At 39.2% G+C, this 13,336-nt stretch overlaps 1 protein-coding gene across 1 annotated transcript in view; it reads left to right on the top strand.

Moving 5' to 3' along the window:
• LOC122760830 (serine/threonine kinase 11 interacting protein) overlaps nucleotides 1–13,336 on the top strand; it is a 34,976-nt gene that overhangs the window by 6,924 nt on the left and 14,716 nt on the right. The window contains exons 17-19 of the mRNA XM_044016011.1: nucleotides 471–714; nucleotides 9,799–9,956; nucleotides 10,042–10,300. Of these exons, the coding sequence (XP_043871946.1) occupies nucleotides 471–714; nucleotides 9,799–9,956; nucleotides 10,042–10,300 (661 nt within the window). The remainder of the gene's footprint in view (nucleotides 1–470; nucleotides 715–9,798; nucleotides 9,957–10,041; nucleotides 10,301–13,336) is intronic.

Genomic DNA, 13,336 nt, shown 5'->3' with positions numbered 1-13,336 from the left:
CAAGTGCAATGTGAAAATAATAAAACATACATAAAAATCTACTTAAAATAATATACTCAGCAGTTTATCAGTAAGATAAATTAAAGTGACTTCAGGTGAAACATCTAAAGCCAATCATGGTGGAGCCAACTCTGTTGCTGTGGCATGTTTTTCCATGTCATGAATCATACTCACTGTGTTCATGATGTAAGCACAGAGGTTGCACACCTTACTCTTAAACAACAGATTATATCTCTGATCCTTTTCATTGAGAGTTGCTCCTTGTGTCTTTAACACTGTGTAAATATCTTCTGTACCAGCTTTACTGTACCTCATTTTTAATGATGTCTCCTTATATTGTGCAACATCATCTCAGTGCCAAACGACACATTAAGTAACTCTGATTCTAATATGTGAAGAGCTTTTTTCAGTGTTCATCACCCTGCAGATGTGATGAGCTTGCTGTTATGTTACTGTTTTCTTCTGACTAGGCTCTAACTGTTGTGCTGACTCGCGTGGTGGAGGAAAACCAGCGGCGAGACTCCGAGCTCCGCCCCAGCTGCATTCAACTGCAGTGTCTCCGCTGCAGGTCAGAGTTTGTGCTTCAGCATCCGGGCAGCGAGGAGGAGGGTGGAGAGATGTTGCGGCGGAGGGGGTCTGCGATGCTGCCAGAGAGCGGGGACAAGCTGGAGGGGGAGGAGCTGATTGTGGCAGAACATGATGGTGGCGGCAAAGGTGAGAGTGACAAAAGATGCAGTGCATTTGGAGAATTATTCTCTCTTTTCTCCATATTCAGTTTGTATTTGTTTTATACAAGGACAATACCGAGCAATCAGCATACAAACTGCAAGTATTCAATTCAGAATAGTTTTTTGTTGCCAAGTACATTTACGCATATAAAGAATTGTGCTTGAAGTTTTAGTGCATTTAAATAGAATAAGATACAATTAGAAAATAAAAATAATAACCATAAAATATAAAAAATGTATACAGTAACACAAAGACAAAATATTTACATAAGGTGCAGTGGGTTAAAAGGAATTATTGTCATTATTTTATAATATAGGTTTGCGTTAATGTGACGCATACATGTCACATTACATGTGTTAATATTAATATAATGTTGGCTGTATTGTCGGCTGGCTGTTCATGAGACTGACAGCAGGTCATGGAGAGATGTTAGGTTGCAGCCAATCACCTTTTCTGCAGAACGGATGATGCGCTGCAGCATACCAGACTGTGGTGGAGGAGGTGAGGATGGACTCAATGATGGCAGTGTCGAAGTGCAATCACCGTTGTGTATGGTTGTGGACAATAGAAAAGATGCTGTCAGCCCTGCCTCCAACACTCTGCAACTAATGTTAAAGGGATGTTTTTTTGAAGTTTGGTTGTATGTAGTATTGCCACCAGCCTTATCAAAGCACAAAGCCAAGCACAATCTATGCTTGCTAAAGAATATGCACCAAAGTCCGTAGAGAAAATCAGCAATTTTACAATCAAGGCACACAGGAGTTGCTGATCCACTGCTGCCTCGTGTTGTTTCCAATGTGTTCTCTTGTGATTTCGGTGTTTGAAATCCTTTGTTCGGATTTAACTCAGTGACACAAACGTACCCGATGAGGCAGTAGCAGACCAGTAAGTCCTGTGTCCCTGTGAGCAACAAAATGCTTATTTTCTCTATGGAATTTGGTGTGGGGAGAAAATGGCTTACAAACCTGAGTTTCCTGCCAGAAAAGGCCGTCTAATGGTGAGGTAAAATGGCAAACATATTCTTATGATATCATAGACTTAAGCACGCTTAGATTTTATCATATGAGCCTTTTGTTAATTGACTGAAATCTGTTTTTAATTCTGTCCCTCCTGGCAGCCGTTTAATCAGGAGAGCGAATGTCCACGTCTCAGGCTGGTTCACGGAAACGGTATCTTTCTCTGCGAAGTTAATACCTCATACAACCACACTTTTAAAAACTCAACTATCCCTGTAGGCATCCTCACAGCTTTCATAGTTAAAATGGACACAGTCACGGTCAAACAAATTCAGCTTTCGCATGAAAACACTTGCTCAAGCAATGTGGTGATTGGTTTAGTTTATACCGTGTGTGGATCTGTCATCCTCGGATGTCAAAGTATCACACACCATGGCCTTGAATCTGAAAAACCTCCTTGTGATTCATCCCCTCAAACTGAGTCACACACAGTTTCAGAATGAGTCACGATCAGCTCCACATCTTTAAAAAATGAAGCACAAGATGGTAAGACCTTAAAAAATGATCACTTTATTGCTATCAACAGCTGGCTTTGTGGCCGAACACTGAAGATAAGAAGGAAAATACACAAAAAAAGGTCAAACAGTTCACCAGTAGAGTTCACTCTGAAGATGTTTATCATTTGACGTCAAAGCATTTCTTCTCAGTCTGGCTCCCATTGATAGTCTGTGCACAGGACTGTGGATTTTCCCAAAACAAAACTTTGCTTTCCACTGGACTTGAGTGAAACATCCCGTGAGTTGTCTCTTTTATTGCCAAGCTGCCCATTTTGCTCAGTTCCCGTCTCTATAATCAACAGGAGACAGATAATACCCCTCGCCCTCGCAGACACTTCCCAGCAATTCGTCCAAATCTGACATTTGGACGCGCTGAGGCACGCACAGGCAGCGTGCAGGCTTTGTTCGACACATGTTTTAGGGATGTCTTGGAGTAATGCTGTGTTTTGTTGGTGTGCTAAGTCTGCTGCTCTGTGGATGTTTCTGGCAACAAATGCCCTTTTCATTAGCGCGTGTCTGAACTTCGACATTGTTTGTCTGTAGGTTACAGAAATACATGCCCCGCAGGAAGAGAAAAATGTGGTGTCTCGCACATATGATACTTGTTAGGAATTAAAGGGGCCATGTTTTCATGCGTTACGGGTCATTTGGCTGTCATCAATCAGCTCTCGAGATGTTGAATGGATGTGGTCGCCAGTAGACAGTATACTTTAAATCAGAAGAGTTCTACATAAATTAGGAATCACTTTTAATAAAGTAATAACTCGTCTACTTTTATTAAAACTGGCATCTAACTCTTCATAGCATGAAAATAAAAGTTTGAACAAAACACAGCTTAAGACTGGGCGTTGAAAAGCCATTATTATCCAACTATGTATCATGCTTTAAGGGCTGGTTCAGTGTTTTAAAGTGTGGTTGTCTGAAGTATTGACACATTATCATCACTGTCTTCACCAATGGCACACTTGCTTTCATGGGATAATATGGCTGCCAGCAGGGACAGACAAGAAATACACATTTAGTCACTGAACAGAATGGTCACCTATTAAGATCTATGCCACTTTTTAATGCCATTAAATGGCCTTTTCTGGGGGCTTCCGGTCATGGCGGCATGCTGATGAGACGCGTGTAAGACTGCTCTGCTACTCAAATCCTTAAAATCCTTTCTAAAAGCAAAATTCGTATGAATCAAACGGCCCGACAACTACACCAGTACTAAAAAATAATACCGATGCCACCTAAGAAGACGAATCGTGGCCAGATACATCAATCCAGCCTGACCAACTTTGCAACGTCAACCGCTAAAGATAAACTAACTGCTAGCAACATGAATCCTACCGCGGACACTGGCGCCACCACTAGCGTTGACTGCCAGAAGCAGTCGGAGGCGGATATTACTACCAACGAGGAGTCCGGTACCACTTTGACAACTATACTAACGGCTATTAATAACATGAAGTCTGAGTTCTCATCCAAATTTGATGGTATCCTCACTGCCATCGAAAATGTGAAGAAGGACTTGACAGACTGCTCACGAAGAGTCACACAGGCAGAGGCGAGGATTTCGACAACAGAAGATGATACAACTGAGCTACAAGAGAAGGTGAAAAATCTAGAGAGGAAAAATAAAGACCTCGAAGAGAAAGTACTGGACCTGGAGACCCGGTCACGTCGCTCCAATGTAAGGCTTGTTAATTTACCTGAGGGCGCAGAAGGTGTAGACACCTGTGGCTTCCTGGAGAGCTGGATACCGGAGGCGCTGGAGCTGACTCCGCTCCGGGGGACAATCACGGTGGAAAGAGCACACAGGCTTGGACCAAAACGACAACATGGGTCTAATTCTGCATCGAGGACCCTTATAATGAAGTTCTTGAATTATAAGGATAAGGAAGCGGTGATGAGAGCGGCCAGGGCAAAACGGCAGATCCTCTACAAAAACCAGCCGGTGAGATTCTACAATGACATGACAGCGGAGACGCACAAGAAGATGAAGGAGTTTGAGGAGGCGAGGCGACAACTACGATCACTTGGGCTCCGGTACGGCATGATCCCTCCGGCTCGGCTTATAGTGACCTACAACGATCGCTCCCACATCTTCAACAACGCAGACGAAGCCGAACATTTTATTAAGAAAATCCAGTCGGATAAGGAACAGAACTGAGGTACTGAGGAGTAGAGGACCATAAGACATGCAAATTAAGTCGCTGTTGATACATTACTCTGTTATCCTGTATTTGTAGAGACAGAAGTGGAGGGCAAAGTTAAAATTGTTTAATTTGATACACTGTTCTGAGTACCCTCCCTCACCTGTCTATCGATAAGAAACGATTTATTTAATATATATTACTTAATTCAGGAGACCACATATAGGTATGTTTTTCATTTGTTGGGTTGCTCTAAAACAATTATCTGAATGATAGTAGCAGAGCAGTTAGGTATATTCAGTTTCTCTTTTTTTTTTTTCCTCTTAAATTATTTTGACTATTATTATTATTATGCATCAGCATGGTTATACTGTTCCTCACATTGTGTGGACCAGCTTTTTGCTTTCTGGAGGTCCAATATTTGAAGGGGGTGGGGGGGCACCTGGAGGAATGACTCTCAGGTGTATGTTAATGGCCAGGGGAAAGTATTTCGTTCTTGGTTCCTTTCCCTCTGTATTTGGGCTGAAATTACTTAAAATGTTGGGGAAACTCAAAGTCATTTATCTCAATGTCTGTTGAACTAAAGGTTAAAATTACATCCTGGAATTGCAGAGGGCTACAAAAAACAAAAAAGGTCAAACAAGTTATGAACAGGATTAAAGTATTACAATCTAACATAGTATTTCTTCAAGAAACTCACTTAACACTTGGAGATGAGCTCAAAGTGAGGAGGAGGTGGAAAGGAAACATTTTGTCAGCCCCCTTCACCTCTCAGGCAAGGGGTGTCATGATCTTGGTTCATGATTCTATTCCTTTACAGATTCACAAAGTTATTAGGGACAAGGCAGGACGGTACCTGATTATTCAAGGGAAAATTCTCAGGGAACAATTAATTCTGGTAAATATTTATGCCCCAAATACAGATGAGCCAAAATTTTTCCAAGACTTATTTCTAATTATTGCTTCTTTACCTGGTGCTTGTATTATGGCGGGCGACTTCAATTGTACATTAGACCCTTGGAAAGACAAAAGTTCAGGAATGGATCGATCACATTCGGGAAGCAGGAGTGTCATTCATTATTTCATGAAAGAAATGAATTTGATCGATGTGTGGAGGGAAGACAATCCCAATGATAAAAAATACTCATGCTTTTCTAGTACACATCAGTCATATTCCCGTATAGACTTCTTCCTGATTTCAGCAATACTAAAATGTAAAATTAAGAAGGTTTCCTATGATGCAATACTCCTGTCAGACCATGCCCCAAACTCTTTAATCTACTGTGATCCCAAATTGACTTGTGATCGTCCTAAATGGAGATTTAAAACGAAATGGCTTGCGGATACAGGCTTTGTTACCTTTCTTGACGAACAGATTAAATTCTATTTTGAAACAAATACAACAGAGACCTCAGGAAGTATCAGATGGGAAGCATTTAAGGCATTTATTAGAGGACAAATAATTAATATCACTAGCTCTAAAGCTAAGGAAACGTATAAGAAGACAAAATCACTAGAAACAAAAATAAAGAAATTAGAAGAAGAATACTATCAATCAGGATCTCAAGGTACTCACCAAGAACTACTTCTACTAAGAACGCAATATAATGAAATATCTTCAACAAAAGCTTTATCAGATCTACTACGACTTAAACAGACATTCTATGACCAAGGTGAAAAACCTGGCAGGGTGCTAGCATGGCGCATCAAGCAAATGCAGAATGAAAGGCTAATAACTTCATTGAAAAATGGTAATAATGAAACTATTGTGGACCCAATTGAAATAAATGAAACCTTCAAGAATTTTTTTGAAAATCTGTATAGCTCAGAAATAGGTTTAAATACTTTAGAACTAAATAATTTTTTGGATCATATTCATATTCCCAGAATATCAGAAGAAATTAAAGAAGAACTAGAAAAAGATATAACTTTAATGGAATTATCTGTTGCCATTGACAATATCAAAGGAGGGAAAACCCCAGGGCCAGATGGAATACCTATTGAAATTTATAAAATGTTTAAACATAGACTTATGCCACCACTATTAGAAATGTTCATGGAATCTTTTCGAAATGGAATTCTCCCAATATCCTTAAGAGGAGCTCTAATCACTTTGTTGCCAAAACCTGGCAAACCAAATAACAATTGTGAAAATTTTAGGCCAATCAGTCTTTTAAATGTGGATTTAAAAATTTTGAGTAAGATAATAGCCAGGAGACTTGAGAAAATTATTCCAAATATTATTGACAAAGATCAAAATGGCTTTGTAAAAAATAGGCAAGGCTTCTTTAATGTTAGGAGAATACTAAATATATTGTTTGAAGAAAAGGGGGCAGCAGATACAGCATTACTGTCATTAGACGCGGAAAAAGCGTTTGACAGAGTGGAATGGTCCTATCTATTTGAGATCCTTACACGTTTTGGTTTTGGAGAAAATTTTAATAAGTGGATAAAACTACTTTATACAGAACCATATGCTGAAATCATAACTAATCGTAACATATCCAGATCTTTTAAAATACAAAGAGGATGTAGGCAAGGAGATCCCTTATCTCCCTTGCTGTTTATAATGTCTATAGAACCACTGGCAATAGCTATACGAATGCACCAAAACATAACAGGCATATTAGTTGGGCAACAGGAGCACCGTCTAGCTCTATTTGTGGATGACATAATAATTTTTCTGAAAAAGATGGAAACATCCATTCCTGAATTATTAGAACTCATCAATATATTTGGAAAAATCTCAGGATATAAATTAAACAAATCCAAATCATCAATTATGTTTCTAAACCAACTAGAAAGTAAAAACCCTCCTAATGTAGCTACTCAATTTAAAATTGTGGATTGCTTCACATACTTGGGTATCCAAATTGTCCCAAAACTTAAACATATTATAGCATGTAATTATGAACCATTAATGCAAGAAATTTCAAAATCACTGGATAGGTGGACACATATACCAATATCACTAATAGGTAAAATAAATATCCTTAAAATGAATATACTGCCTAAACTGTTGTATCTGTTTCAAAATCTTCCACTTCCTCCTCCAAGTAACCTGTTCACTCAACTAAAAAGATTGTTTATCAGATTTTTGTGGAATAATAAACGTCCCCGAACACGACTATCACTACTGTACTTACCTTTTGACAGAGGGGGACTGAAATGTCCCAACCCACTCTGGTACTATTGGGCAGCACAACTGAGAACATTGCTATTCTACTTCACAGAAAGAGATGCTCCTTTCTGGAAAGAAATGGAGGAACTCCAGCTAAGTCTGCCCCTCCCTACATACCTATATTCAGCAAGCACTAAAATCCTTAAAAAGACTACAAAAAATCCTATTGTGAAAAACATGATTGTAGTGTGGCATCAAGTTAAAAAATATCTTAAAGAAACGTCCTCTCTCTCTGTCTTCAGCCCAATATGGAGGAATGACTCCTTCCCACCAGGAAAAGCAGACGGGGGATTTAAATCTTGGGTCATGAAGGGGCTGGGGAAAATAGGAGATCTGTACAATGTGCAAAAGGTGCTGATGTCATTTGAAGAAATAGTTGATAAATTTCATATACCCCGTAATCATTTTTTCAAATATCTACAGTTAAAAAATTTCATTAGAACACAACAAAATCAAACATTAGATATCCCTGAAATGTCTGTTATGGAGAAACTAATGAATACGAATTGTTTAGGGAGGGGTCTAATTTCCAAAATGTATAAATGTCTGGTGGATGGATGTACAGAAACATCTATGGGACGGCTGGGGGCATGGAGAGAGGATCTACAGGAAAACATCTCGGTGGTTGAGTGGGAAGAGGCTTGTGCTAAAGCACAATCAAGAACTACTAACACCCGCCTAAAATTACTGCAATATAATTGGTTGATGCGATCGTATATAACTCCAGAAAAGCTAAATAAATATAATAGTGCTATTCCTGATGTTTGTATCAAATGTGAGAGGGAAAAGGGGACTTTTTTCCATTGTATTTGGCAATGTACAGACATACAAAAATTCTGGCAAGAAGTAAAACAATATATTCAAAATATTTTACATATTCAACTACCTTTAATCCCACAGCTGTTTATATTAGGTTTGTACCCAGAGAATTTGAAAATAAAAAAAAATAAACGATTATTTATAGATTTGAGTATATTAATTGCAAAAAGAATAATAGCTCTATCCTGGAAAAATACCAGAAGACCAGGAATCAGCAGGTGGTTTACTGAGCTATCTACCACTCTGCCCTTAGAGAAAATCACCTTCACACTAAAACAACAAGAGCATCATTTCCATCACATCTGGGACCCTTTTATTTCTTATATATCACGAACAGATTTGCCACATGTGATGGAAGAACCTGGAGACGTGTGAACAGTGGCCCTCTGTAATATTCAATTATACAGTAATGTTTGTTGTTTTTTGTTGTTGTTTACGCCTATATAATGGACTATAACTATTTAGTTCCCCAACCAAAAATTGGAACAATTGGGATGGGATGGGGTGCGGTTGACATGTTTGTTCAATACATGTGATTGTATTTCTTTATGTTGTGAAAAACAATAAAAAGAATGTTGGCAAAAAAAAATGGCCTTTTCTGGCTGGAAACTGAAGTGTGTGATCTACTCACTCCCCCGCACCAAAGTCCATTAGGAAATTCAGTGGCTGCACATCATTTTGTGGCTTCGAAAGTTTGAAATCCTTTGTTTGGATATATTTTAGTGACACACACTTTGCAAATGAGGCAGCAGGAGATCAGTAGCTCCTGTATTCCTGACAGCTAAAATGCTCTATGGACTTTGGTGCTGCAAATTGAGAAATTCACACACTTTCTGGTGGTGACATGAAGTGGCAAACATACACTGAAGATGTCATAGACTTAAGCAGACATGGATTTTACGAGTTGAGCCTTTTGTGAAGTGTCTAAAATCTTTTTCTACTTCTGTCCCCATGCTAGTGTTTAAAGTTAGTGTTGAAAATGTATGATTGTCTATTACAATTATTGCAGGTCGTTCCTCCCTGCAGCTGTTAGACTGTACAACAAGCACTGCTCTCAGTAGACCACACATAATCAGGCTCCTTATTCCTCCCTACCACGTGCAATATACTGTAAATGTACTTAAGTTACTTTCGCATTGTTTAACCTTTGTTTATTTATACTCTAATTATCAAGTCCATACTGTGTATATTCCACAAACTGTCTGTAATGTACATTCTATATTGTAGTTTAACAAATTTTTTATGGACTTATTGTTAATATCTTTATATATTGTACTTTTTTTTGGGTAATGCATGATTATTATTTATTATTTATTATCTTTATCTTTACTGTCTTTGCTGCTGTAATAATGTAAATTTCCCCTTATCTTACAACACAATTGAGCTATATTATATGCATCTTTTTCCCTCAGGACACGGTCATATTTGCCCACAGTGTGGTAGTGATCATGTGGTCGAGAGGACTGGTCAACCAACACCCTACAGCAGTACGCCCATCAATTATTCACCATTACTTGAGAGTGAAGACGATCACCTACACATAAGCCAGAGCAGTCGCAGTGTCCACAAGGTCTATCTGCAGCTTATACACTCACTTTTCTCCACCACTGAAAAGCCACCGCGTATTTCTTTACACATTTTCTCCATAATCACAGGTGGACGGCGACACAGACGCCAGTGTCAGCAGCAGTCCCATCCTGGGCACTGGCAATGCCACTGAAGACCTGACCGCCTTCATCAGTGCCAAGGGGGGTTCTTTCTTTATTGGAGAAAGTCCTGGTGATACCTACAGCATCTCCTCCAGCCAAAAGTGCTACAGTAAAGAGGAGTTGGCCGGGAGTTACCACTACACAGCTATCGGTGCGACACCACCTCAAGTCCATGCCGTTCCTGTGGAAAGATCCACTCCAGAAGGTGGGTTTCTCCTCACTTTTTGTATTAAGGCTGCAAATAATGATCATTTCCTTCACCTAGGAGGTAATGTTTTTGGCAGTTTTTATCTATTTGTGAGCAGCATAACTCAAAAAAAATAAAGGGAGGATTTGGATGAGAATTTCTATGAAGGGTTTTGGTCCAAGGTAGAAATGATTAGATTTTGGTGGTGATATATATTTGGATTCAGGAGTGTATCAATACTGTGGGAAACTGAGCAACCTTGGCAGAGGTTTGTAAGACACGGCCAAGACAGAAAGCAGCACAAATAAAACAGGAAGTGGCAGAAGTAAGTCACAAACGCAAAACAAAACAAAAAAAGCAACCCTTGACAACAGTAGTAAAGGACAAGAAGTTGCGTCTGTATCTCAACTGAAATTATATATTTTTTTTAATTTATTTACTTAGTGGCTACATTTCCAATACAAAACATTAGAAAACACAAAAAAATGTAGGTACAACTACAATACGATACCATATTGTGATACAAAATATGATAAATGCAGTTCTAAAAATGCCATAACATGAATCAAAATGCTAAAAATTTACCTGACTTTGCAAAAACATGACCATGATATCATTCAAAATATTAAAAATGATGTGATAACTAATGTTTCGCTTACTAATTCCTTTCCATTTTCGAGAAAAGTGTGGAATAAGATGACCAGGGTAGCATCACAGCAGCGCTGCTTGTTTTTGTTTTCCCATAATAACCCACTAAATTTGGATTCCTGCTACATTTTTGGACTACTTGGAAACCGCTGATTTAGTGAATAAAATGTTGCAACCTACATAGAAGTCTTCAAGTTTGACCAACACTCCAAAACCCAAAGGATTTTAATTTATAGTGATATAAAAAAGCGTTTTAGAAGCTGGAACCAACAACCTGAAACAGTTAAAATGAAATTGAGATGTTGGCAAAGGGCAGCACTGTTTGTTGGAGGAAATCCCAAACAGCAGTAAAACACTGAATAAATGGTCTTTTACTACTTGAATCAAAACCTACATTTCATATGGGCATTGTAAAACACATCGACTGTGGCGTGTGGTACAAACTGTTTACGTCAGCTGCGTTGCTTTTCCTGAGGTTATAGTTGAGTCTTAATTGAAAGTGAACAGAGAAGGTGAGGAATTTGTGTGTCGTGTGGCACAGAAATAGTTCCAAGAGCTCCGCACCTCTGTAACAGCATCCGATCTCCCATCACATCTGTCTGCCAATTGCAGACGAACCACAAGGTAATAGACAGACAGATTGGAGTCATTACTGGATGAGATGGGAGAGGAATGGAAGCCTTAGACAGGGAAGGCTTGGGAGTCATAATAACAGCCTTCCTTGTCTTCTTTTTTATAATACTGTAGTTGTGATGCCAAAACCACATAATCCATCCTGAAACCACAGTCTCACACTGGAGACAAAGTTATACTCATCTTAAACCACCGACTAACACTGAGTATTAGTGATGCATTGCTCGGGATTTTTTTATTACCCGCACTAATCTGAGCTGCAAAAACGTTCCTTAATCTACGGCCTGACCACGACCCCAACCGTGACCCCTGCTTTAAATTCCTATTTCTGTTATAAACTAATCTGTTCTCTCATTAAACTATCATTCGAACTTATCTACATATAGTACCTTCTAGGGGCGCAGTGGTATATCAGTGGTAGAGCGAGTTGTCTTTCAAGCGGAAGCTCGTGGGTTCGATTTACTGCTGTGAAAGACACAGTGTAAAGCAGCTTTGAATGGTTTATAATAATTAAACCTAATTGGACGATACCAGCTGCCAATCATAATTTACAAAATTGACATGTGCTCCTGGAGAAGTCCTGAAACTAGTGTTTAAGACCATTAGCTCGTAAAGAAAATGACTTTAAATAAATCAAGTGACAAGTAGAAGCTCATTTTCCCGTAGGCTTCCATTCCCGTAGGTTTACTTGCTGCACTTACTTACTACACCATCTGCTGTGTCGAACCCGAAAAACGTCTGCATGCTGTTTTTCAGATGCTTTGGTGCTAGCTAGCTTGAGTCCCAAATGTATGTACAAAACAATACAACATCAGTGGGTTATTTTTTTTTGGCCTAGAAATCATTCACAGTGGATATAAGATGGAGCTTCCCTCAGGACGCCCTCTGCTGGACCATGCGGTAATTACTTCAGATGGTCAAATGCACCTCGAGGCTGCATCGTGTTAAACAGCCTCAGGGATGAAAGCTGTTAATAAATGGGGTGCATTAACATTTTGATGATGTGCACACGCATACATACTTTAGATAAAGCAGATTATTAACAGTGAGGACCCTACATCTGTGTGTGTGTGTGTGTGTGTGTGTTCATGGGAAGATGACTGAGATGAGGGGGACTGAACGAATAATAACAGCTTAGTATTTGGTTCAGTTCAGCCTAAACTCTAAACCACTGCCTCTGTGAGTTATTTATAACATAGTTGGAATGCTGCTTTTTCACTTTGTGACCTGACCCGCTTTCAACCTAAAAATATTTTCTCGAAAATCTAACCCACACACACGTCGCTCCTGAGTATAGTGTCTCTTCTTGGTGACACAGAGCACGCCGTTGTTGTGGAGCACAAGCTCGAAATCACTTCTGACGGTTCAAAGACCTTTTTTTTACGGTGTTCTCTGTTTACGCTGCTTTCAAATTAAAGACGCAGTTTGTCTTGACCTCTCCAGGGCAGCGCCTTGTCATTTTTCATCAGCTGTAACCATTCATTAGCATTTGAATAGCCTCCGGTTCTCTTCATTGGTGGGTTTATTGCTCTTAAATGCCTCTCTGCTTGAGGGCTGTTGGCTGATACTGCAGTCTGCTGGAGTAAAATCTGACGTAAGTTTCATAAAGTTTCACTTTGCTGCCAGTAAATTATGGCTTAACAGTCGATGTGCACTATCATTTGAGGACTTAGGGAAGTAGCTAAGACAATATTTTTTTTTTGTTTTTGTATTTTCGGCCTACTTCATTAAGATATGCTGTGCTTTTAGCTCACAGGTAATCTTCTTTGGTTT

This window comes from Solea senegalensis, linkage group LG2 (assembly GCF_019176455.1).
Source record: "Solea senegalensis isolate Sse05_10M linkage group LG2, IFAPA_SoseM_1, whole genome shotgun sequence".
Lineage (NCBI taxonomy): Eukaryota > Metazoa > Chordata > Actinopteri > Pleuronectiformes > Soleidae > Solea > Solea senegalensis.
The sequence above is the reverse complement of the archived record's forward strand: the minus strand, read 5'-3'. Positions and strand labels throughout refer to the sequence as shown.